Below are 26647 nucleotides of genomic sequence, written 5' to 3' on the forward strand. Positions count from 1 at the left end.
TTGGACTTTATTCTGTAAGGAAAGAGATGTTAATCTTTCAGAAGAGAAGTGGCATAATGAAACTGAGCCATGGATCAAGGCGCTTAATTGTAATGTGAGAAGAGGTTTGAAAGAAGAAAGTTTAGGAAGGGAGACCACTATTGGTGGTCCAATTTCAGAATTTCAAACAGCTGCTTATCACAGATAGGTAGTTGGGATACTTCTGACAATGTGACCGACCTATGGGAGAGATTGCAGGCGTCTGGAAGCCCTATCCCTTGTCTGCCCTCCCTGACTTCCTCCCCCATTCCCTCCTATTCTGTCAGTGAGCCAAGGACAGCCCAGGAAGTGAGTGGGAGGTTTTGGAAATCACAGGATCTGCTGCTGCTAAATCAATACCAGAATATTTTTTCAGACCTTTCTCCATTTTGTCAGCAACCTTTCTACCGTTGCAGTGGGGTTCCTTTCTGTGGTAGGACACTGGATCCCAGGTAGGGGATTTGCCCCTTCCTCCTCCCCTTCCTCCTCTTCCTAGCCGCTCAGGCTTCCAGTTCTGTGCCTCTTTTCTGAAGAGTACTGGGGGCTTCTGAAGCTTTTCACTCTGTGTGTGGCAGATACAGGCAGCAACACCACAGAGCTGGGAGTTAAGGAAGACTGAGTCAATATTTGTTTGTCAGTGAAACAGTCTTTCCATTTGTATATTTTATATAACGTGAGGCAGGATCAGGGTTTAGGGATTCCCTTGGATCTGCAATAGGAAGAATAGTCACTGTTTAGACCCTTCTCAGTTGAAAATCATTGCTACATGTCCTAATGTAAATGTTTCGTTCTGCTGTTTGCATTCTGGGGGACTGCCTTAAAACCTCTGGTTTTGTAGCTTTCTATTTTAGCTACTATTGTTACATGATTTTATTTCTTGAAATTGGCTGATGTTGAGCTTTCAGAAATCATACTAATATGGACTATAAACTTTAAAATTATTTAATTCAATAATTTAGTACTTGCAGTATGCAAGGCAGTTGTGTTAGGTACTGGAGTGGGAGGAAAAACAAGTGACCCTTTACTCAAGGAATACCAGTAGCAGAAGTTATAAATTGTATTCATCTTTTTTTAAAAATCTTTTATTGATTTATTTGACCAGAAACACAGCGAGAGAGGGAACACAAGCAGGGGGACTGGGAGAGGGAGAAGCAGGCTTCCCGCAGAGCAGGGAGCCCAATGTGAGACTCGATCCCAGGACCCTGGGATCATGACCTGAGCTGAAGGCCAACGCTTAACGACTGAGCCACCCAGGCGCCGCTATAAATTGTATTCATCCTTATCGCCCAAGAGAGAGTAAGATGAGTGCCGTAACAGAGCTGAAATAGATGCTGTGTGAGTTCAGACTAAGGAGAATCAGTTCTTGTTATAGGAAATGGGAATGTTGTGTTTAAAAAGCAGGTGATATGTGCACTGGATCTTGAAGGATGAGTAGGGTCAGTGAATTTCACCTGGAGGAGATGGGAAATATCCTAGGTGAAGAGAAGGGTATAATTGTGATGAGGAGAAGAGAATGGGGAGTGGCTTAGTTTGGCTGGAGTGGAAGGCATTAGTGAGGGGGCACCTGGACAGGTAGGTTGGTGTGAGATTGTACAGTGCCTTCAGTGCCTGGCCACGCAATTTAGACTTTACATGGTAGACAGTGAGGAGTCATGTGTGAGGGCTTTGGAGGATTATTTGATACAATCAGATCTGTACTTAGGAAGATTAATTTTGTAGCAGTGCTTCCTAACCTTTTGCACATCATAGCACACATAGAGAATGATGGTATTTTTACCTCATCCTGGAGTAGATTGGATGGGATCTGGAGCCCCATGAACTGTTCAGAGCTGGAGGCACTTGGCCTGTGGGCTCTAGCCATCCCAAGGGGCAGAGGGGTCAAGAGGCCCAGCCATTTGGAGGCCCCCACAGCGGATAGCTTCCCTATCTGCTTTCTCCTTCCAGTTAAGAGACCCTGACCATCTTATCTAAGAGGCTGTGAGGGCCTAAATTAGGGCAGTGGCAAGAACGTGACTGATAGGAAAGAGAGACTGAAGCATTGGTGCTGAGGAGGACAGGTATGGACCAGAAGAAACAGTGGGGGGGGGGGCTGCCCGGGTGGTGTGGACCAGCACACATCTCGACAAAGCGTTTGCCCGAGGCACCCTTGTGGACTTCTGAGCGCTGGGGGTTTATACTGGCCCCCCTATATCATTCCTGTAACATTCTCTTCCTGGCCCCGTCTGGTCACAGTCAGAATTTAACCCCTTAGCGAATGTGAGGGTACAATGAAGAAGAGGAATTAAAGGCCCACACAGATTTTGAAGCTAGATGATTTTGCAGGTGGGAAAAATGGATTTGGAAAGGGGAAAATGAGGAATTCTCTTTTGACATGTTGAGAGCCACCTGCAAGAAGTACTTGGTGAAGTTAAGGGACTAGATGAGACTACCAAGGAGGGTGTCCTGAGATTATAAAGAGCAAAGGTCCAAGGTCAGACTCAGGAGGTGATAAGGGGAAGAGGAGCACTTGAGGGAGTTGACATTTGGACATTATCTACTACTATATTTAGTTATGACAACAAACAAATGGGAAGTATTATCTTCCTTTCATTTCCATTACGCCCATTCTATCATTGACAAACTTGAGGCTCCGAACGATTAGTAACTTATTCAAGGTTGTCAGCTAAGAAGTGAAGCTAGCATAAAGCAAAGAGGGAGCAAGGAAGTTAGAGAAGTGCAGTATTTTCAGGAACCAACAATAGAAAGGGGTTTAAGGAAGTATAGATCACAATATCAAGTACCGTGGAAAGTTTGAAGAGAATATAAAAAACTGCCAATAACATGCTATGGAGTATAGAACATATAGACATGTAAGTTTTTTTCTAAAAATGTGAAGTGTTTTAAGTTCATGAATTTCTATTCAGACAAATGTCCGATCAAGGTATTCAGTTTAATTCTACTTAAGTGAGAGGACTAAAGTAACTGACCTCAGGACATTTATTTTAATGTAAGAGGAGTGTGAGATGAATAGGCATAATATATTGTGTACTTTTGAACTAGGTATTAGATAAATACCTAAGCGTTTCAAAGCATCCTCTTTATACCTCTAATATTGTGGTTCTCAGATTTTCATATGCCTAAGAATACTTCCTTGCTGTATCCCAGAAATTCTGATTAGGTCCAGGGTGGAGTCCCTGAATCTGCATTTTAGCAGTAATACCATGTATTTCTGTTCCAAGTGACCCTCAGACCATACCTTGAGAAACAGTGCTCAAACAAAACACTGATTATAGTATAAATGATCTGTTTATATGTTCATTTACATCAGGTTTGAGTACTTTTTATCCCTCACCAGTTACTATTTTGTTGAATGTATAAATAATTCGAAGGAAGATGATATTACATCTTGTTGGATTGATCATTAAAAGCTATGTAAATAATGATAGCTAACATTTTTGAGTATTTACTATGTTCTAAAAACTTTACATAACCTAACTCATTTATTATTTATAGGCTTAGAAGTAATAAGAATTATTATTATCTCCACCTTAGAAAAGAGGAAACAGAGCACAGAGAGGTTGCCTTGCTCGAGGCTATTTATTTGGAAAATGGCAGGCCAGGTATGTGGACTGCACTCTGGAGCCTGGCAGAACCTGGGGCAGTACTCTTATTAAATATTACACTACACTTCCTCATAAAGGAGGTAGATTTGTGATAGAATTTGAACAATACTAGCATTTCCTTAGGGATAGATTAGTCAATTTTATTTGGGAAAGCAGGAAATAGTTGGGTTTGACTGAATTGTTACTTACAAGAAAGTAGAAGGAATCATGTACTCTAAACTGAATTTTATAAAGATTTGAAAGAAATGAGATGATAGATATAACATTGTAAAAAATTTTGCTAAAATAATGCAAATCTCACTTTTTCAGAGGAATAGGGTCTCTGTGTATTAGTTTTTCTAGTTTAGACTTCTATATTACTGTTAAAATTTTATGAAATAAAATAAAGTGCTGTCTAATTAATTACATATCTGACCACCTCTCTGTGTTAGGTAACACTACCTTGTGAACACCAAATGAATATGAAGTAAAAGGGATAATTTTCGGCTTCTTATATAATAATGATTTTTTTTTCTTGTGGCTTTTGAACTTTAGGTAATTCCAGACCAGGTCTCACTGCATAATTTAGTTCATGACACCCTTCTTTTAGAAAATGCCATGCATGTTCATGCATATGTCATTAAAATGGAAGAAATTGAATTACAGATCCTACTAAATTCTCGTAAATTGCTGTGAAATCTTTGGCATCCCGTTCTGGTGTAATGTAATTAGGATAATGATGAATAGTGGTCATTTTTTATCATAACAGTGAGGTTGCTTTTAGCACATCTGAGGTTAATACGTAGATTCAGTCTTGTGAAAAGAGGAACATTGTTCAACCATGACAAATGATAATAATAATGCAGTCCTGAGTTCATCCTTAGGCAGATTTGTACTGCAAGAATACAAAAAAAAGGATTGTTGTAGTTAAAAAATGGAGAACCAGAGAGGTGACAGTTTGAGAATGAGGAAGGAGAGGAATTTGGAGACTATATTTGGTGATGGGTTTACTTTTCCCTTACCAGTAGGTAAGAGTATTGTCTATGGAGAAACGGGCATCTTGTACAATTTTTTTGTGCTCTTGATTTCCTCTTCACAGTACCATGGAAAGTACTCATCAGAAGAAGGCAACCTTCGGTAAGCGTGAGAGGCTTCCATGTATTGCACCACTCCTAACCACGGTGGAGGAGACGCCACAGATGGTCTCTGCTCGAGTCCGAGGACATTTTCCCAAGTGGCTCAGTGGCTATCTACTTCGAATTGGGCCTGGGAAATTCGAGTTTGGGAAGGATAAGTAAGTCTTGATTTTGGAGAACAATTTGGATTTTTTAGCATGGCTGGTTCAATGGAATATGCTTTAAATCTGTTTTCTCTCTGAGGCTAACGTCATGCAGCTCCTTTGAATACAGGTGAGAAAATTGTAGTCTACGGAAAAAAAAAGAGAGACTTCATTCTTTAAAAAAAAAAAAAGTCCTGACTTTTCTATTTTGCAGAATATTACAAATTTGTAGTCCTCTGAGGGCTTATGGCAAAAGAGAAGTGTCAGGAACTGTCTGTATGACTACCGAGCTGTGTTTCACCACAAGTTCCTGAAGGAAGGGGCAATGTCTTCACCTCATACAACTCCCCTACCCAGTGCTCCCCAGACACAATGGCTCTTTCAGTTCCTCAAACTGGACACATTTATTTTTGCTCAGGGTGTTGGCATTGGCTCTCATCTATCTTCCCAAGTCTGACTCTTGTCATTCAGGTATCAGCTCAGGTCTCACATCCTTTGAGCCTTCCCTGATCCCCAAATCTAAAAATGCTCTTATTAAATGTATGACCTATTGGGGCACCTGTGTGTCTCAGTCATTTGAGCATCTGACTCTTGGTTTCTTGGGTTTGGCTCAGGTCATGATCTCAGGGTCTTGAGATCGAGCCCAGTGATGGGCTTGGCACTCAGCTCAGAATCTGTCCCTCTTCCTGTGCTCCCCTTGCTCGTGTGCACGCTCTCTCTCAAATACAGAAATAAAATCTTTAAAAAAAATGGTATTACCTATTTTAATTCTCTGCACAGCCCTATCAAATGCCTAGTATTTTTGTTTGTTTGTTTTTATGTTTGTTTACTGACTGTGTTCCTCCACTAGAATATAAGTTCCATGTAGGCCCTGCTCTTGAATAGCTCTCAATAAATACATGGAAATAAATGAAAAACACCAATAACTCTTATGTATATTATTTCTCTGTACATTTAGTAGGGACATGAAGTGATGTAAAGAAACCCCTATGGTAAGGAAGGAATCTTCTTTGCTTTAAACATTTTTGAATATTAAAAACTTTTTCATTATAAAAGTGTTTACTTATGTAAAACTTTCTGAAATATAGAACAGAGCGGAAGAAAATGTGGACCACATCCTCTCTTAGCACTTTGGTGTATTTCCTGCTAGTCTTTGCCTCATTTCTATAGATTGGTTTTAAATAATTACAATCATATTGTATGTAGAATTTTTTTATTGAAATATAATTGACATGACATTATATTAGTTTCAGGTGTACAACAATGATTTGATATTTGTATGTGTTGTGAAATGGTCACCACAGTAAGTCTAGTTAACATCTGTCACCACATATAGTTACAAAAATTTTTTTTCTTGTGATCAGGACTTTTAAGATTTATTCTCTTAGTAACTGTTAAATATGCAATAGTATTATTGACTATAGTCACCATGCTGTACATTACATTCCCATTACTTATTTTTGTAACTTTTGACTTCCTTCACCCATTTCACCTACCCTTACCCCCTGCCCCCCATATCTTGCAGCCACCAATCTGTTCTGTGTGTGTATCTATGAGCTTGGGGTTTTTTGTTTTTTGTTTGGTTTGGTTTGGTTTTTAAAGATTCCATGCATAAATGAGATCGTATGGTATTTGTCTTTCTCTGTCTGATTCATTTTATTTAGCAGAATGCCCTTACCATGCTGTCACAAATGGTTTTCTTCTTTTTTATGACTGAATGATATTCCATTGTATATACATATACCACATCTTCTTTATGCATTCACCCACTGGTGGATACTTAGGTTGCTTCTGTATCTTGGCTATTGTAAATAATGCTATAATCAATGAGGGGGTGCAGATATCTTTTGGAGTTAGTGTTTCTGTTTTCCTAGATAAGTACCCAGAAGTAGAATTACTGGATTATGTGGTAATTCTGTTTTTAATTTTTTGAGGAAACTCCATACTGTTTTCCACAGTGGCTGTACCAATTTGCATTCCCACCGACATTGCCTGAGGGTTCCCTTTTCTCACCATCCTCACCAACATGTGCTATTTCTCATTTCTTTGATACTACCCATCCTAACTGTGACGTGATGTTGTGGTTTTGATTTGCATTTCCATCATGATTAGTGATGTTGAACATCTTTTCATGTGCCTCTTGGACATCTGGATGTCTTCTTTGGGAAAATGTCTATTCAGATCTTCTGCCCATTTTTTAAATTGGATTGTTTATTTATTTTTTATTTTTTAAAGATTTATTTATTTATTTATTTGACAGAGAGAGATACAGCGAGAGAGGGAATACAAGCAGGGGGAGTGGGACTCCCTGAGGGGAGCCCGACCTGGGGCTCGATCCCAGGACCCTGGGATCATGACCTGAGCCTAAGGTAGACACTTAATGACTGAACCACCCAGGCGCCCTTTTTTATTTTTAAAAGATTTTATTTATTTATTTGACAAAGAGAGTGAGAGAGAGAGCGTGAGAGAGAGAGCACAAGCAGGGGCAGTGGCAGGCAGGGGGAGAAGCAGGTTCCCCACTGCGCAAGGAGCCTGATGTGGGACTCCATCCCAGGACCCTGGGATCATGACGTGAGCTGAAGGCAGACCCTTAACCAACTGAGCCACACAGTGCCCCCGATTGTTTACTTTTTTGCTGTTGGGTTGTGTGGGTTCTTTATGTTTTGGATATTAATTGAGTTTTTTTGCCCTGATTTAAAAACTTTCACACTATCATAAGCCTTTTAATCCATGTTGCTATGAAATCTGAATGACCGGTATTTTTGATGGCTGGATGGGAAGGTGGTTTGGAGGCAGAGAAAAAGAAGGTGAATCAGGTGGCCTATAGATCCCCCTGGCCCTAATCAGTGGAGTTGTGCTTTTTTCTACTTACATATCTGGATTCCATGCAAGTTATAATTTGAAGAAAGATTCTAAGGCAAAAAGAAGGGGGAGGAGGAAGAGAAAAATAAAACTACTGATGCAACCCCAGAGAGTAAACAGCCTCTTGCAAAAAGCATATGGTCTTTCATCTGCTGCTGAAGTAGCTCTAGTAAATTTTAAAACCAAGCAGCAGAGCTACTCAGGGCCTAGGCTTGCACTACAGGCCTCTTTAAAGGTAAACGTCTTCGTGGGGGAGGTGGTGGTGTGGCTGGTCCTCCTGAGTGTCTACTTTGTACTTCAAATCCATTTCTTCTGAGCCAGCAGTAGGCATTTACAGCAGGAACAGGGTCTGGCCTTCCCCTTGGGTGTGAGGTACAGATGCCTTCAGGTCAAAGAGGAGGTTTGGTTTAGTGCTCGGCTCCCCAGATTAGACTTCCTGGGCCGGCGGAGACCTAAAGCCCGGGCGCCCCAACCTGCGAATGAGAGTAGCCCCACTCAGTCCCGAGTCTCTGGTCCCCTTGTGAGACGCCGCCGCCGTTCAGGCGTCTCTGTCAACATGCCGACACAGTAGCGACAGGACAAAGGCCCTTCTTCAATCAGAAGTATTTTATCAATGATTTCATCCATGATATCAATGATTGCATGCTTATCAGTTTTTTAAATGACATGAATCTGGGTAGAATAGGAACCTGGTGTCTCCAGGGCATGTTTAGCCTTCCCTGTACTTTCCAGCTTCCTGCAGCGCGTCCCTTCCTGAAGCCTCCTTCATTCTGTTTGTCCCTCTCGCTATTAACCGGCAAGCGGGCCGACTTCATAGTGAAGAGGGGCGATTGCACTGGAGCTCCTTCCACTGCCCTCTTCCCCACCTCCAAACTTCTCCACAAAAGTACCTTCTCCTGCCTCCTCATGATCAGAGGAGGAAGTGGCCCTCTTCCTTTCCTCTGAAACCTTGCCCCATCATTCATACCCCCCCGCCCGCCCCGCTGTGTCTGTTTCTCCTCCACCCACCCCTCATCTTGGCCTCCAGATGTCCTCTCATCCTAAAACACCCTCGTTCCCCATTCCACCTTCCCCTCCAGCTAGTACCTCTTCTCCTCCCCTCACTGCCTCTGTTTGCCTGCTTCCTGGTGTCTTCTCGGTTCGCTGCCCTCTTGACTTTTAACCCACCACTCTACAGTAGCTGTTCTCAAAAAGGTCACCAAAGCCTGTTAATTATTAAACAAGATGGACTTTCCAGTCCTTAGCCTGACTTTTCAATAGTGTTCGACATTATTGACCACCCGTCTTAAAATTCTCTCATCCCTAGATTCCTCCATAACAATTTCTCCTGATTATTTCTGTTTTCTTTTCCTTTTTTAAAAGATTTTATTTATTTATTTGAGAGAGAGAGAGAGCGCACGGTGCGTGCACACACGAGTGGGGGGAGGGGGAGACGTAGACTCCCTGCTGAGCAGAGAGCATGATGCTGTGCTTGATCCCAGGATCCTGAGATCAGGACCTCAGCCTAAGGCAAATACTTAACCCAACTGAACCTCCCAGGCACCCTCTCCTGATTCTTTTTCTATCCATCATCAGATTGCTCATTCTAGAATAAAGTTTTTGTTGCTCATCTCACTTCACTTGTGCCTTTGATATTGATACATCCCAGCCTCTGCCCTGAGTATTCCTCTTTTATTATACGCTTTCTTTGGTATAGTAGAAATAATACATTCTTTGGAGTAAGATGGAGTGGATTCAGATCCCATTTTGCCATTTATCAGTGCTGTGGTCTTAAGCAAGTTTTCTCATATGAGAAATGGGGCTAATTATATAGATTTTAATGACTGGGGATGAGAATTAAAAGGAGACAATGAGTGCCTCATTCAGTGGCTGACAAGAATTGGCAGTACATTTTCATTTTCTTCTTTCCTTTTCTCCTTCCCCACTCCCTTTCCTGCCAAATTACTTTTTATATTTCACCTTACTTTTTGGGGTATTGTAAGACCCCAAGATTTGGGGTCAGCACTGAATTCAAATTGCTTTCTTGCCTCTTACCAGCCCTGTGACCCTGCACATGTTTTTACTCTGTACGTTGGTTCCCACATCTTTAAAATTATTCACAGAATCAATGCATATAAACATTTTATATTTATATATAAATTAAAATATATTATATGTTTATTTTTTATATATACCTAGGAAAGGATGTGGTAAAGTGCTTAGCACAGTTCTGGCAGGTAGTAAGCACTCAGTAGATGGTAGTTACTGTCTTATTTGCACCTGGCCTGTGCCTGTCACCCACAGGTACTCTCAAACATGCATCTCCCACCCAGCCCCCATCTCCTGTGCTCTAGCACCTGTATTTTGCCAACTGGCTGTAGAACATCTTTACTCTGATGGCTTCAAATAGCTCAGACTCTTGTTCAAAACTGAACTATTTGCTCCTCACATTTTCTCCATCTCAGTGAAAGCAAATTATCCCTCAGGTGTAACTTTTTGGACCTTCTCTTTTTGTCACTGCTTTTATCCTATCAGTCACCTGATTTGTTTCTGGAATTTTCTAATTATACTGTTCATTTCAGGTTCTCATAATCTCTCACTTGAATTATTGCCTGGTCTCCTCATTGGTTTCTCCGAATCTGGATGCTCCTCGTTCTATCCCGTGTTCTACTGTGTGTCCAGAGTGACCTTTCTAAGATGCGGTCTCACTGTTTCACCCTCCTGTTTCAAAACTCCACGTGTTGCTGTTGCAGGTCTTTGAGCTGTAAGTCTAAGTGCAGATAGGTCTCGTGCTGACCTATTTTCCCGTCGCCGGCCACTGAAGGCTCTGCCCACACACGAATTTGTTAGCTGGCTGTTCCTCCAGGATGCCATATGCCTTCACTGCTCTTCCTTCCTGCCTTCCTTCCTTCCTTCCTTCCTTCCTTCCTTCCTTCCTCCCTCCCTCACTTTCCTTTTCCTCCCTTTCTTATCTTTCTTTTTTTTCCTTTCTTTCTCTTTCTTTCTTTCTTTCTTTTTCTTTCTTTCTTTTTTTCTCTCTCTTTCTTCTTTCTCTCTCTCTTCTTTTACCACCTCTCCCTAGGATGCCCTTCTCCCCTTCTCCAACTGGCAAACATCCTTAGGGAACTAGACAAATGTCTTCTTTCCTCTAGACCCTTCCCTGATCCCCACATCCTTCCATCCTGTTGCTCCTTCTGTGCACAGATAGTATTTTTTTAACACTTGTCAGTTGTCTCAGAGAACAACTTTATGACATAGTTAGTTATGTGCCTGTAAGCACTGGTCTTGGCACAAGCCTGGCAGAATAGTAGGGGCTCAAGAAAAGTTGGTTGGTTTGAGTAAATGAATGCATGGAATGATAGGGTCTAGAAGGATCTTATGAGATGGAATCTAACAAGTGGAATATCATTAAAGGTATATGTAGAGGAAGAGAAATTTTACAAGCACAAGGATAAAAGTGATGTGGTTTAACAACAAAATGTGTTAAAAATTACTTAGGGGTTTTGGTTGACAGCTCAGTGTGAGTCAATACTATCAGGTGGTAACAAAAAAAAATAAGGAAAGAAAAGAATATGAAGTTTCTTAAATGAAGAAACTGAATGTCTGCTGTTACACCTGGAGTATTGTGTTTGGGACTGTGTATTGTGTTTTTGGTGGTGTTTAGATTAGAATAGCAATAATTATTGAAATTATTTTCTTTTTAGTGTTTTTTTTTAAAGATTTTATTTATTTATTTGACAGAGACAGTGAGAGAGGCAACACAAGCAGGGGGAGTGGGAGAGGGAGAAGCAGGCTTCCCGCCGAGCAGGGAGCCTGACATGAGGCTCGATCCCAGGACCCTGGGATCATGACCTGAGCCAAAGGCAGACGCTTAACGACTGAGCCACCCAGGAGCCCCTATCATATACCATATTAATAGGTTTTAGCATAAATAATCATAGGATTATCTCCATAAATGCTGACAAAACTTTTGTCAGAAGTCAACATCCATTCCTCATAAAAATATTCATAAAACAGGACTTGATGGATACTTTCTTAACATGATATATATATATATACACACACATATATGTATACATAATCCATATGTATATGTATATACAATATATGTATATCAAATATATGTGTGTGTATATGTATATATACACACATGTATGTATTTATATAGATGTATGTATATACACAAACATAATATGTTTTAATCTTAGTCTTAAAACCCGTAATATTAAATTGAGAAAGATTACAAGTATTTTTTTTAAGACAGGAGCAAGGAGAAAATGGCCACCATTCCACTGCTTTTCAACTAGATGTAACCAATACAGTTAGACTAAAGAAATTGATTAGAGGCACAAGGATTAGTAGAGTACAACTATCTCTGTGGATGATATTTTAGTAAATCTGGAAAACCAGAAAAATCAATGACAAGACTAACTCAAACAATAAAAGGTAAGGTAACTAGATGTAAAATTAACCTACCAAAATCAATAGCCTTCAAAGACACAAACAATAACCAGTTAGGGAACATAATAGGAAAAAACCTTGACAGTAGCAACAAAGGAGATTAAATATTTAGGAACTTAACAAGAAATGTGCAAACTTTACAACACTCCTGAAAGACACAATTAAACAAATGAAAAAACATCATGTGTTCTTGAATAAGATATTTCAACAACATAAAGATGTCTGTACTCCTTAGGTTAATTTTAAAATTTGAGGCAATCTTAATAAAAATTCTAACAAGTTTTTAAAAGAAGTTAGACAAATCAATATAAAGTTTATGTGGAAAAATAAATATGCAAGAATAGACAAGAAAACACTAAAGGTTTTTCAGTGAAGGGACTAGCCCTTCTAGACATTAAAAGATACTATAGGGTGCCTGGGTTGGCACAGTTAGTTAAGCATCTGACTCTTGGTTTCGGCTCAGGTCATGATCTCAGGGTTATGAGATTGAGGCCCTCATTGGGCTCTGTACTCAGTGCAGAGGCTGAGATTCTCTCTCTACCTCTCCCTCTGCCCCTCCTGTTCATGCTTCTCTCTCAAATAAATAGAACTTAAATCTTAAAAAAATACTATAAAGTGTCAATAATTAACACATTGTGATATCAGTGCATGAATAAATAGATAAGTGATATAGAATAGAAAGCCAAGAAATAAACCCAAGAACGATTGGAAATTAAGTTAATAATAAAGATGGCATCTCAAATCACTTGGTAAAGAGAGTCTTTTTTTCTTTTTTTTTTTTACTTCATTTCCTGCATTTTTTTTATTGTGGTAAAAAAAACAATATAGGAGTGCCTGGGTGGCTCAGTCTGTTAAGCATCTGACTTTGACTCAGGTCATGATTTTAGGGTTCTGGTACCAAGCCTTGCTTTGGGCTCCGTGCTCAGCACAATCTGGTGCTGCTTCTCCCTCTGCCCCTCACCCCACTCATGCTGTCTCTCTCTCTCTTTCTCAAATAAATAAATAAATAAATAAATAAATAAATAAATAAATAATAAAATCTTTTAAAAAAACCCATAACATAAAATTTACCATCTTAGCCATTTTTAGGGGTAAAAGTTAGTGTTAAGTTTATCACATTGTGAAACAGATCTTCAGAACTTTTTCCTCCTACAAAACTGAAACTATACCTTGTGTGTGTGAGAGAGAGACTGGGTTATTTCATTTATAACTATGTCCTCAAAATTCTTCTGTGTTGTATCATGTGACAGAATTTCCTTCCTTTTTAATGGACACTGGTTGGCTTATTTTTTGGTTATTGTAAATAATGCTGCTATAAACACAGGTGTATGAATACCTCTTTGATTCCCTGCTTTCAGGACCACTGCCGTAAGGCAATGGTGTTAGCCTTGCTTATCTGTGCTGAAGACGTTAAACATTCAGTCTATCAAGCACATGAATAAAAAGACTGTATGATGTGAAGCCCTTTAAAAAGCAAAGGCACCAACTTTTCTTTATAGTTTTTTCATGTTCCATCATTTAAATAGATCATTTCTACTGTAATCATATGTATAAAAATGATTATCCAGTAAGTACAGTTATCTTATTTGTTTACTTTAGCATAATTCTGATAAATTGAAAAATTTTAAAGTAAAGGGAAAATACAAGATATGAAGATAACTTTTTCTAAAAGCTTAGGAACCCATTTTAATTGAGAAAATGTCAAATATTCCATATCCTTGTATGCTATTCTCTTGGCTATAGGGTAAAAATCAGAATTATCTTAGGAATCACCAATTTGGAGGTTTTTTTTAGCCTTCTAAGTGTGAGTTTTTTGATGGGGTAGTGGTCAGGAGAATGTAGGTCACTCTTTTCTATTGTACTCCAGGATATACTCAAAAGGTATCATCCCTTAATTTCAACTTTTCTGAATAATCAAGTTGTGCTGGGAACCCATTCCGATTCCTTATCTCTATATTTGAAGGCTCTTGTTTTTACCCCGTATTTTTCTTACTGATATTTGTTTTTCTTTTTTTGCTCCTGTTTGAAGGTACAATCACTGGTTTGATGGAATGGCTTTGCTTCACCAGTTCAGGATAGAGAAGGGCACAGTGACCTATAGAAGCAAGTTCCTGCAGAGTGATACTTATAAGGCCAATAGTGTTCATGACCGAATTGTCATCTCAGAATTTGGCACGCTGGCTCTCCCTGATCCATGCAAGAATGTTTTTGAACGTTTCATGTCAAAGTTTGAGCTGCCTGGTAAGCAGCCTTTACTGTACCCAGAATTTCTGGGTGATAGTGATGATTCTTTAATTATGATATGTGTGAATCTATATAAATATATATTTTGAAATAGATTTTTTGTTTTTTTGGTATGAGAGGATGTTTAAGCTGTTTTGTTGCTCTGATTGTGTGCTGCAGTACATTGTGGTGTTTAACTCTGGGGTTTGGTTTCAGCAATAACTGACAATACCAATGTCAACTATGTGCGGTACAAGGGTGACTACTATGTTAGCACCGAGACCAACTTTATGAATAAAGTGGACATTAAAACTCTGGAAAAAACAGAAAAGGTAAAATATAGGCTGAAAAATGAATAAAATGGACCCAAAATGTCTTTCCTTTCAACATCCTTTTTAGAGTAGTAGATATCTGTAGAAGAAATTGGAGGGGCGCCTGGGTGTCTCAGGAAGTTGAGTGGCTGACTCCTGATTTCGACTCAGGTCCTGATCTTGTCCTGGGATCAAGCCCTGCAACCGTCTTAGTGCTCAGCGGGGAGCCTGCTTCAGGATTCTCTCTCTCCCCTCTGCCCCCCCCAAAATAATAAAATCTTAAAAAAGAGAGACAATTCTAGACTTCTTTTTCCTTAGTCCTAATATCTGAAGGCTATGGTAAAGGAGAAATAGAATAGTATAGATTTACTTTGGTCATTTCATGTTCTTCCTAGCTACAGGTAGAATTGGACTAGAGATTGTCTAGACCCATACTGCTTTCACTTAACACATTAATTAAAAATAAATAAAATTTTGGACCAGAATTTTAATTTTAACTCTTATTTGTAGTACTTTCCTGTGATCTTGGGGAAAAAATCCTTATTGGGTAATCATTTCTGTCCATTTGTTGTTGCTGGTGGTGGAGTTTTTGTTTATTATTTAGTTTCAGTTTCTTTAGTAGGAAAAATAATTTTGATTTCTCAGAAGTAAGATTGGGCTTATACTATAGATTTCCTATTCTATTTTTAAAATATTTGACACATTCCTACTGTCTCTGCGTCTAAGTAGAGATCTGCCTGTGTAACATTTAAAAGTCCCTGATTGTCTTAAATTTGCAGGTAGACTGGAGCAAATTTATTGCTGTGAATGGAGCAACTGCACATCCTCATTATGACCCAGATGGAACAGCATACAACATGGGGAACTCCTATGGGCCACATGGTAAAGTTGGGATAGGGGTCTTTTTTATTTATTTATTTATTTATTTATTTATTTATTTATTTATTACCGTATTTTTTATTATGTTAATCACCATATATTACATCATTAGTTTTTTGGTGCAGTGTTCCATGATTCATTGTTTGTTCATAACACCCAGTGCTCCATGCAGAACGTGCCCTCCTCAATACCCATCACCAGGCTAACCCATCCCCCTACCACCCTCCCCTCTAGAACCCTCAGTTTGTTTTTCAGAGTCCATCGTCTCTCATGGTTCGTCTCCCCCTCTGACATACTCCCCTTTTCTTCCTCTCCTGTTATCTTCTTCTTTTTCTTTTTTCTTAAAATATGTTGCATTATTTGTTTCAGAAGTACAGATCTGTGATTCAACAGTCTTGCACAATTCACAGCGCTCACCGTAGCACATACCCTCCCCAATGTCTATCACCCAGCCACCCCATCCCTCCCACCCCCAACCACTCCAGTAACACTCAGTTTGTTTCCTGAGATTAAGATTTCCTCATATCAGTGAGGTCATGTGATACATGTCTTTCTCTGATTGACTTATTTCACTCAGCATAACACCCTCCAGTTCCATCCACGTCGTTGCAAATGGCAAGATCTCATTCCTTTTGATGGCTGCATAATATCCCATCGTGTATATATACCACATCTTCTTTATCCATTCATCTGTCGATGGGCATCTTGGCTCTTTCCACAGTTTGGCTATTGTGGACATTGCTGCTATAAACATTGGGGTACACGTACCCCTTCGGGTCCCTACATTTGTATCTTTGGGGTAAATACCCAGTAGTGCAATTGCTGGATCGAATGGTAGCTCTAATTTCAACTGTTTGAGGAACCTCCATACTGTTTTCCAGAGTGGTTGCACCAGCTTGCATTCCCACCAACAGTGTAGGAGGGTTCCCCTTTCTCCACATCCCCGCCAACATCTGTCGTTCCCTGACTTGTTAATTTTAGCTATTCTGACTGGTGTGAGGTGGTACCTCATTGAGGTTTTGATTTGGATTTCCCTGATGCCGAGCGATGTTGAGTACTTTTTCATGTGCCTGTTGGCCATTTGGATGTCTTCTTTGGAGAAATGTCTGTTCATGTCTTCTGCCCATTTCTTGATTGGATTATTTGTTCTTTGGGTGTTGAGTTTGATAAGTTCTTTATAGATTTTGGTGGGATGGGGGTCTTTTTAAAAATAATTAGGAGGTAACTATCTTCCCAGGGTTTCATAATGGTTAAGGTTGTAAGCCTACAGGAACTTTGTTTGAAATGTTCAGAAAGAAATCTCCAAAGTGGTATAACTGAGCTTAAAGTATATAATTTCCTGTGTTCTGTGGTCCTTTTGCACATACACTTAGCAACTGATTTGCTATTTGACCTTTTCAGCATGACTTATATTTTTATGTTCTGTTGTGCTTTTTGGCTCACAGGCATTATAGGGATTTTCAATATGTATTTCTCAAACTTGAATTTCTTAAAAGTATCATATTTTAAGTACAAAAAAATGTAGAATGCTGCAGCAAAGAAATATTGGGAAGGTACATTGTTTATCACATGGGAAGGAATTTATTTTTATCATGGGAATAACACACAGTGAGGTAAGTTAAGGTTATGGTTTGGTTGTATTTATAGCTGTTTATATCATGTCTCTTTCTCGGTCACCCACATACTTTTCCAACTGCCTACCTATCTGCCCCAGAAAGTTCTAATAGTTAATAATGATAGCTAACATTTATCGAGTGCGAGTGTCTAGTATATGCTGGTGTTAAGCATTTTTCCATATATTTTCTCATTTAATCCTTAATAACAACTCTCTGAGAAAGATACTATAATTGCCCCATTTTACAGACAATGGCAGTGAACCTTGAGAAGGTTTAGGATACTTGCTTAGGCAAGCTTCTAAGTGTGTAAGACCGGTCTTGAGCCCGAATCACATCCAAAGTCACTCTGATAGACCATCTTAGAAATTATTCATTGCTGAGTACAGAAGACTCTCAGAGCGTGCAAATTCATGTTCCTATAACCTGAGTACATGTCTCTCTGTTTGAAAAGAAATGGGTCAGGTGCCTGGGTGGCTCAGTTGGTTGAGCAGCTGCCTTTGGCTCAGGTCATGGAGTCCCAGTTTCGAGTCCCACATCGGGCTCCCTGCTCAGCAGGGAGTCTGCTTCTCCCTCTGACCCTCTCCCCTCTCATGCTCTCTCTAACTCTCTCTCTCAAATAAATAAATAAACTTAAAAAAAAGAGAGATGGGTAGCTATTAGATATTTTATCTATCTTGGCTGTCACTCTATCATCTATAACCTGTGAAACCTCTGTAGAGTTTAACTTTTGTGTAGGTTAATGTATACTTTTGGAGAGTGAGTAATTGGCTTGCAGTTTGTTGGTCTCTACCTCTCCATATTTATACATGTGATGTATATGAAAATGAATACTGCAGGTTTGTTTTTTACTGGCTCATGTAGAAATGGGGTACTCTGAAACTTCATCACCCAGGTCTCTCTCCTCTTATTACCTGATCTAGGGTGGGGGTGTATCCTTCAAAGCTGTTATAGAACACAGCAAACACCCTTTTAGGTAAAATCTTTCAGCAAATGGGTAAACTGAGTCAGCAGGTTTTTGTCCATCTTTTCTAATCATTAAAAAAAGATACATTTTTTAAAAATGATGTCTACTCTATATGCTTTTTTGGTCTGTTTTTTCTTCCCTTAGCAACATATTAAAATATTGTAATTAATTATTTCTTATGTCAAGAAGCATTTTACAGAACCAAGCTGCATAGAATTCTCCTATGTAGAACTATTTTCTTGTTAATTAAAATATGGTTGACAAAAAATAAATTTCTTAATAAATTGAGTCTATCAATCAAGTAGATAACCTTGTAACTAGTTCATAATATGATAAAAACTGTTTAACCATTCTGAATTATATATTCTAAAATAAATAGTCATTAGATCAGAGGTTCTCAGCCTTTAGTGTGCCTAAGAATGTTCTGAACACTTCTAGCAATATAGATTACTGGGCTTTATCTTCAGAGATTTTGGTTCAATAGACCTGAAAAGGGGCCAGGAATCTGCATTTTAACCACCCCCTTACCCCTTATGTTGGCGCATTTGAGCAAGGTCCCCAGGTGATTTTGATGCAAGTGACTCCTGGATCTTTGAGAAATCCTGCCCCCAGTCATCAAAGGCTGTCTTGGTACTTTGCCTCAATTTACTATTATACAAAATCATGAAGAGTCTCCCAGAGTTAGACTCACAGTATTGGGAAGGTCATTCTTTTGGGCTTTCCTCTGCTGGGTGTTTCCTGGGTATATGTCTGCCTCGCTCAGGCTTCACAACTTGTGATTAGGACAGTTCATTAACTAAGAGTGGTTAAATTTAGTGAAGTGAGTCTTGTCACATAATCCAGCTACTGAGATGGGCAGCTCTTCTCTTTATCTCCTCCTGACCTCAACTAAAACTGAATTTTCTTTCCTCCTCCCTCTCCTCCTCCTCCTTTTTACGTGATGATTTAGTCCAGTGAGGAGTGTTTGAACTGGAACTCGAATGTACATGTCCTTGCAGGGAACTTACTACCTAGGTTGTGGGAAAATTTAGTGATTCCCCTAATAAAGCGCTCACCAGTAATTTCTATCTTTAAGAAGTAAAAAGCTTTTAATTGTTTTAGCCTTTCCATATATTTTTTAAAAGACTTTTAAAAATGAACAAAAATCCTCTAAACATTAATCAATCCAGGTAGTTTTTAGTACTAATTAAATATATGTAATCAGTTAGATGGTTATATGATACTCTTGAACTGTAGAACTTGTCTTTTATCGCTTTTATAACTCATCACTGTTTATATATCATGGGTGCTTAGAACACATGTATATCCCCAACTCAGACCTCTCCAGTATTTTATAACCAGTTGCTTACTCAATGTTTTTACGAGGATGTCTAATAGGCAGTACAAAATTAATTTATCTGAAAACCAAACTCCTGAAACTTTCCCCTAGATTTTTTCTGCTTAAAATATTCCCCATCTCAGTTGACCCTTCATCTTTCACGTTCCTCAGGATGATAATTTTGGAATCATCCTTCCCACCTGTCTTTCTCACATCCGTATTCAATTGGTCAAAAAGCAATTGCAGCAAGTGCCTTCAAAATAAATAAAAAATCAACCACTTCATATGACCTCCCCTGCCAGCACTCTGGTTTGAGCCCACCATCCTCTCTCGCGTGAATTATTGTAATAGCTTCTTGATGGATCTCCGTGCTTCTGTCCCACGTCAGCTCATGCTCAGCCTATCAGCCAGTTACCGTTTTAGCCCACCCACCTCGTCTCCTTATACTCGTCTCCTTGTTTACTATAACAGGGCCACACTGGCCTCCTTGCTATTATTTGAACACTCCAGACTTACTCTTGGCTGAGAATCATTTACTCTTCTCTCTGCCTGGAATGTGATTCTCTCAGGTGTCCTCAAGGCTCTCTTCCACACCTCCTTCAGGTCTTTACTCAAATGTCACCTTCTTAGTGAAGCCCTCTCCGATCACCATCTTGAAAATTGCAAACAGTGGCCTCCATCTATATACACTTACTTTTGATCCCCGTTCCCTGTTTTATTTTTCTTTGTAGGTCTTTTCATCATCTCATGCTTTATATTTTTACCTATGAATGCTTTATTTGAGCTTTATCAAAGAAGAGCCTCTTGTATATTTGCACACTGCTGTATACAAGTGTCTGGAAGATATACTTAGGACACTCAGAAGAGTGCCTGGAATATAGTTGGCACGCAATAAGTAATTGCTGAACAAATGAATGGAGAACTGTATGGTTATGTTGTTCCAAAAGAAGCTCAGTGATTGCAAAATTCTGCAAGTTACTGGACCAGCATTGGCAATTTTAATATGAGAAATATAATTTGAGATGACCTCAGTATATGTGTATTCACTGAATGATTTAAAAAACATATATTGTTGGGCGCCTGGGTGGCTTGGTTGGTTAAGCGACTGCCTTCGGCTCAGGTCATGATCCTGGAGTCCCGGGATCGAGTCCCGCATCGGGCTCCCTGCTCGGCGGGGAGTCTGCTTCTCCCTCTGACCCTCTTCCCTCTCGTGCTCTCTCTCTCTCATTCTCTCTCTCTCAAATAAATAAATAAAATCTTAACAAAATAAATAAAAAAAATAAAAAACATATGTTGTTAATTAATCTGTCAATAGCTATCTGTACTGTGCTTATTGAATTCTAAGTCCTTGCTTGGTACTGAGGATGCAAAGATGAATCAGACACAATTCCTGCCCTTGAAAAACTCACCAGTATACTGGGAAGCAGATAAACAAGCACAAAATTATAGTTCAGTAAGACAAGTGCTGTGACTATATGGGATATAATCAGGGCATAGAGGAGGGGCACCAAATACATTTGGGGTGGGGAAGAGTCAGGGGTTGCTACTTGAGGAGTGGTTACCTGAGCTGATTCTTGACGAAGCAGTAAGATGAATGATTACATGAATGAGGGTGATTGCATGAATGCATTGATGAGAAAGGATGAGATAGGACTCAGAGAGACCCCAGGGATCCAGAGGACTGGAGAGAAGTGGGTGTGGGGGCAAATAGAGACTGTAGTTGTAGGGACTGGGGAGTCGGGAGAGGGACAAATGGAATTTGAAGATGATCCTGGCTGGTACCTAATCTCTTCCTATAGAGAATGAGTTCATCTTCAGGAAGTGAGAGGGTAAACTTTTGGGAGCATTAAAATGCAATAAACTTAGCTATTAATCATGAAAAAAATGCAATAAACTGTTAGTTGATTACTTTGTGTGTATTGCTTTAAAATCTTACCTAATATGACTTTCATAAAGTTAACTTTTTTTTTTTAGATTTTATTTATTTATTTGACAGAGAGAGACACAGCGAGAGAGGGAACACAAGCAGGGGGAGTGGGAGAGGGAGAAGCAGGCTTCCCGCGGAGCAGGGAGCCTGATGTGGGGCTCAATCCCAGGACCCTGGGATCATGACCTGAGCCGAAGGCAGATGCTTAACGACCGAGCCACCCAGGCGTCCCAGTTAATATTTTTTTTTATCCAAGTCTTTGTTTGAAATAACCCTTTATGAAATATGGATGTCAGGCATATATTGTATAAATCTCTTAACTGCTTTTGTGTAGTCCATGAGTGTGAGGGTTATCTTTTATTCTAGAATGTGTGTAAAATAAGACAGGACTTTGTTTTCCAGGTTCTTGCTATAATATTATTCGGGTTCCTCCAGAGAATGTGGATCTTGGGGAGACAATCCACGGAGCCCAGGTGATATGTTCTATTGCCTCTGCAGAGAGGATGAAACCTTCTTACTATCATAGCTTTGGTAAGCCCAGACGTAAAGTAAATTGCAATGGCATCTGCCTTAATGTCGCTGTAGCAGAGGAACTAGTTTGGGCAAATACTATGTTGATAAGCTTATCAAAGGATGCTGATAATGAGACCAAGGTTGCATTTTAATGCCAGTTAAGTTTCTTCTATTCAGTCACATACTTCTTACCCTGGCCAAATGACTGCTTAAAAAGACGTATTTATTTTAGTACTAGCAATTACTTAAAACTTGACAACATCAAAAGTGAACCATAAGGTCAGTTATGGACTTTGAGTGCTTCTGATGTGTCTGTGGAAGTTCATCAGGTATAGCAAATGTACCAACCACTCTAGTGGGAGGTGTGGATAAAAGGGAGGCTATGCATATGTGGGGACAGAGGATGTATGACAAGTCTCTGTACCTTCCCTTTAATTTTGTTACAAAACTGAAACTGCTCTAAAAAAAATAAAGTCTTAATAAAAAAAAATCATTTGACCATAAAAAAATTGACAGAATTCAAAATTTTAGGTAACTTTAAGCCACAGGTAATGATCATACATGAAAAGATCTTGACTATATTTCCTGGGGGAAATTTATATTCTGTTTGCTTCAGCTCTTTCTCAGAATTTATTTTCTACGTTCTAAACTGTTACGGCCAATCTACTCCTGAATCCTTACCTTCAGTATAAATAGCAAATGGATTACAGAATAAACATCTCGATCACAAATGACACTTTAATATTATGCTTCTTTACTTTGTTCCTAAAACAAACAATTTGAAAAGAAAAATAAGAAAGATAAAAAGCAAGCTGAGGGCATTCAACCCAAGCTATTCTAAGCAGTTTCCTTTTTTATGTAGGAATAGGAAATATGTAAAACAAAGCTGGGAAATAGTGAAGGATTATTTCTGGCTGGCTTTTGCTTAGGTCAGCAGTACTATGTCCAGGCATTCAGGTAAGTCCCTGTAACTGTCACATTTCAGACAGTAATTTGCCAAATAACATTTTATTATTTGCTGGAACCTTTTAGGAATGACGAGGAACTATATAATCTTCATTGAACAGCCTCTAAAGATGAATTTGTGGAAAATTGTCACTTCTAGAATTCGAGGAAAGCCCTTTTCAAGTGGAATAAGCTGGGAACCCCAGTATAATACACGGTTTCATGTGGTCGATAAGCACACTGGGCAGGTGGAGTATTTTGAGTATATTCATCATGAAAATGATTGGACACAAAGACACATTTTCCTGTAGTTGATTTTTACTTTTCCTGGGCATTGCTTGCATAAGATTATAGTTCAGTAAGACAAGTGCTCTCTTAATCAAGGATATTACCTTCTTCCGTGGGTAGGGCTAGCTCACTTATTAGTTAATACAGTGGATTTTGCATATTAGAAAATTGTTGGTTTTACACTTTTAATTATCTGACTTAACTAAAATGGCATCTAGGAAATCTTCTTAGCATCTAAGCATGGATTTTTCCATATCATGATATTTGCTAAAGAGAATGTTGTTCATGCAGAGGTCTTGGAACTTTTGCACTTACTGTAATTGCTTGCTCCTGTGACTTCTTGATAGGTAAATATGATAATCCTACCAAAGTCCAAGGTGCATGTGTTAGTTAAATATCTTTCTATACTCCTGATTAGTAGTACTATTATATTTGTCTTCTCTTAGTCTCTTTAAAGAGATAATATCCTAAATCTACTCTCCCCTAATTTCATTACCAGAAAAATCCTATATTTGGTAATGAGTGCATTTTCAAAAAGTTCATCATAAGCTACTTAATAGCAGTATTTTCTATTTAATCATGTAAGATAGAATCCAGGATTTATTTATCCCTCAAAACATTGGGCCATATTTCATCAAGACTTTTAAGTTCGTTATAATCATTCATTAGATAGCTCCAGAATTCATTATTTAATATGGTATGTGACGGCTTAAAGAAGGATGCTTAAATCAAAGTGTTTGCTTCTACATTCCAAATTCTACTTTTTACACTTACTAGGCCTGTCATTTAAAGGGAGGGAATCTTTTTAATTTAAACTTTGTGGGTCTGTCCCCTAAAGAAAAAAAAATGAAAAAACAAAATATCTCTCTTTCATTGTTTGTATTTTCCCCTGCAGCTTCTTCCAGGAATGTACTACAGTAAACCTTTTGTTACTTTTCATCAAATCAATGCCTTTGAAGACCAGGGCTGTGTTGTAATTGATTTGTGCTGTCAAGATGATGGAAGAAGCCTGGAAGTTTACCAATTACAGAATCTCAGGAAAGCTGGGGAAGGGCTTGATCAGGTAAACATCTCTAATTTGTCAGGTTCTGATTGGCTTTGGAATTAGCTGTTTCTCTTGCTTCTTTGGCAGATAAGGAAGGAGAATGGTTTTGAAGACCCAGCTTTGTCATTTACTTATTTTAATACTTAAAAATAATTTGAAGTACTTACTTAATACCTAATAAATAAAAAGCATATTAAAGAAAACCAAGAGATGTGTTTTGGAGCACTTGTGATTAGTTCTTTATTACACATTCTTAAGTTTCCTGAAAAGGATAGCAAAATGGACTATAATATCTTAATTCTCTAATAAAAGAAAGTGTTCCAGTTCATCTAGCTGGAATTCTCTAATAAAAGGAAGTGTTCCAGTTCATATCATTTTCCTGATACTGATGAATCCAAGGTAAAATTTTTCCTTTGTATTATGTAATATAAATTGTTTTGAGCTGTAGTTTTGTTTATATTTATTTTTTTAAAAAAAGTTTTTTACAAAGTAGGCTCCATGCCCAGTGTGGAGCTAACGCGGGGCTTGAACTCGTGACCCTGAGATCAAGACCTGAGCTGAGATCAAGAGTTGGTTGCTTAACTGAGTCACCCAGGTGCCCTTGTAGTTTTATTTTTAAATCTTTTTAAAACATTAATTTTAAAGTTACTTATACTTACAAAGCTGACCTATATTTGTATGATAGGTCTTGATATCTGTAGGATAAGTCCATTAGCCCTCTTCTTTTTTAAGATTGCCTGGGTTTGGGGCACCTGGGTGGCTCATTCCATTAAGCATCTGACTCTTGGTTTCGGCTGGAGTCATGATCTCATGGGTTGTTGGATCTAGCCCTTCATCAGGCTCCATGAGAGCCCGCTTGAAGATTCTCTCCTTCTGTCCCTAGTCCCGCTTGCATGCACTCTCTCTCTCTCTAAAATGAATAAATAAATCTTTTAAAAAAATTGCTTGGGTTTCTCTTGGCCTTTGTGCATTTCCATAAATTTTAGAATCAACTTGTCAGTTTTACAAATTAAAAAAAAACCTGATTGAGATCATGTTGCAACTATAGATCAATTTGGAGATAATTGATATCTTTACTACAGTAAGAAATATTAAGTCTTCAATCCATGAACATGGAATATCATTCCATTCATTTGAGTCTTTTGAAGTTTCCCTCAGTAATGTCTATAGTTTTCAGTGTCAGGATATTACATAGCTTTTGTTAAACTTATCCCTAGGCATTAAATGTGTTTTGAAACTATTGTAAATTGTATCTTTTAAACTTTCATTTTCTGTTTTTGCTGGTATATAGAAATGCAATTGATTTTGTATATTTATGTCATATTTAGAGACCTTGCTAAATTCACTTATTAGGGTTTAAATAGTTGAACTGTAGGTTATTTTCAATTTTCTATGTATATAATCATGTTATCTGAAATAGTGACAATTTTCATTTCTTTCCAGTACTTATATACCTTTTATTTCTTTTTCTTGCCTTATTATACTAGTTAGGACCTCAAATTGAAAAGAAGTGATGATAGCAGTAATAATTTTCCCCATCTCATTTAGAAAATGTTTAATAATCCACCATTAAGTATGAAATTGCTATAAGTATTTTTGTAGATACCTTTATCAAATTATCTTAGTGGCGCTTTTGATGAATAAGCATGTTCCAATATATCAGTTTTTTTCTTTATGAGTAATACATTGTACATCCTGTTTCAGACATCTTCCCATCATAAGGTCATGTAAATATTGTCCCATATTACCTCTAGAAGAATTTTTAATTCTGAAAATTAAGTACCCATATATGTATTGTTCTGTTTCTGGACTCTATATTCTGTTCCATTGGTCTCCTTATGTATTCTTGTGCCAGTATCCCATTGTTCTGATTACTGTCACTGTATAAAAAATCTTGATGTTTGGCAGATCAGGTCCTCCTAATTTTTTCTTCTATAATAAGTGTCATGGCCATTCCCTGGCCTTCTACATTTTGGAATAAATTTTAGAATCAGCTTGTAAGTTTCTACACACACACAAAAATAAAAACAAAAAACCTGTTAGATTTTAATTGCATTTGCACTGAATCTACATATTAATTTGAGGGAAGATTAACATCTTTACATGATGTTGATTCTTCCAGTATATGAACACAATATATCTTTCCATTTATCATTTCTTTAAAGTGTTTTATAGCTGTCTGGGTATACATTTTATACACCTTTTGGATTATAAAAAAGATTATTAAATTATTAGATTTACTTCTGGTAAGTTATATATATGTAAGAATATATATATATACATATACATATATATATATATTTTTTTTTTTGAGAGAGAGAGAGAGAGAGCATGGGTTGGGGGAGGGACAAAGGAGAGGGAGAGAGAGAATCTTAGCAGGCTCCATGCTCAGTGCAGGGCCCAAGATGGGGCTTGATCTCATGACCCTGAGATCATGA

The 26647-nt window shown here is 38.4% G+C and overlaps 1 protein-coding gene across 2 annotated transcripts in view; it reads left to right on the plus strand.

Moving 5' to 3' along the window:
• The first annotated feature begins 345 nt into the window (after nt 1-345).
• BCO2 (beta-carotene oxygenase 2) overlaps nt 346-26647 on the plus strand; it is a 40729-nt gene continuing 14427 nt past the window's right edge. For both annotated transcript variants that reach the window (XM_027578127.1, XM_027578128.1), the window contains exons 1-8: nt 346-470; nt 4699-4893; nt 14210-14421; nt 14620-14735; nt 15494-15596; nt 21821-21949; nt 22964-23124; nt 24060-24227. In XM_027578127.1, coding sequence (XP_027433928.1) covers nt 4703-4893; nt 14210-14421; nt 14620-14735; nt 15494-15596; nt 21821-21949; nt 22964-23124; nt 24060-24227 — 1080 coding nt within the window. In that variant the 5' untranslated portion in view covers nt 346-470; nt 4699-4702. The remainder of the gene's footprint in view (nt 471-4698; nt 4894-14209; nt 14422-14619; nt 14736-15493; nt 15597-21820; nt 21950-22963; nt 23125-24059; nt 24228-26647) is intronic.

This window comes from Zalophus californianus, chromosome 11 (genome assembly GCF_009762305.2).
Source record: "Zalophus californianus isolate mZalCal1 chromosome 11, mZalCal1.pri.v2, whole genome shotgun sequence".
Classification (NCBI taxonomy): Eukaryota; Metazoa; Chordata; class Mammalia; order Carnivora; family Otariidae; genus Zalophus; species Zalophus californianus.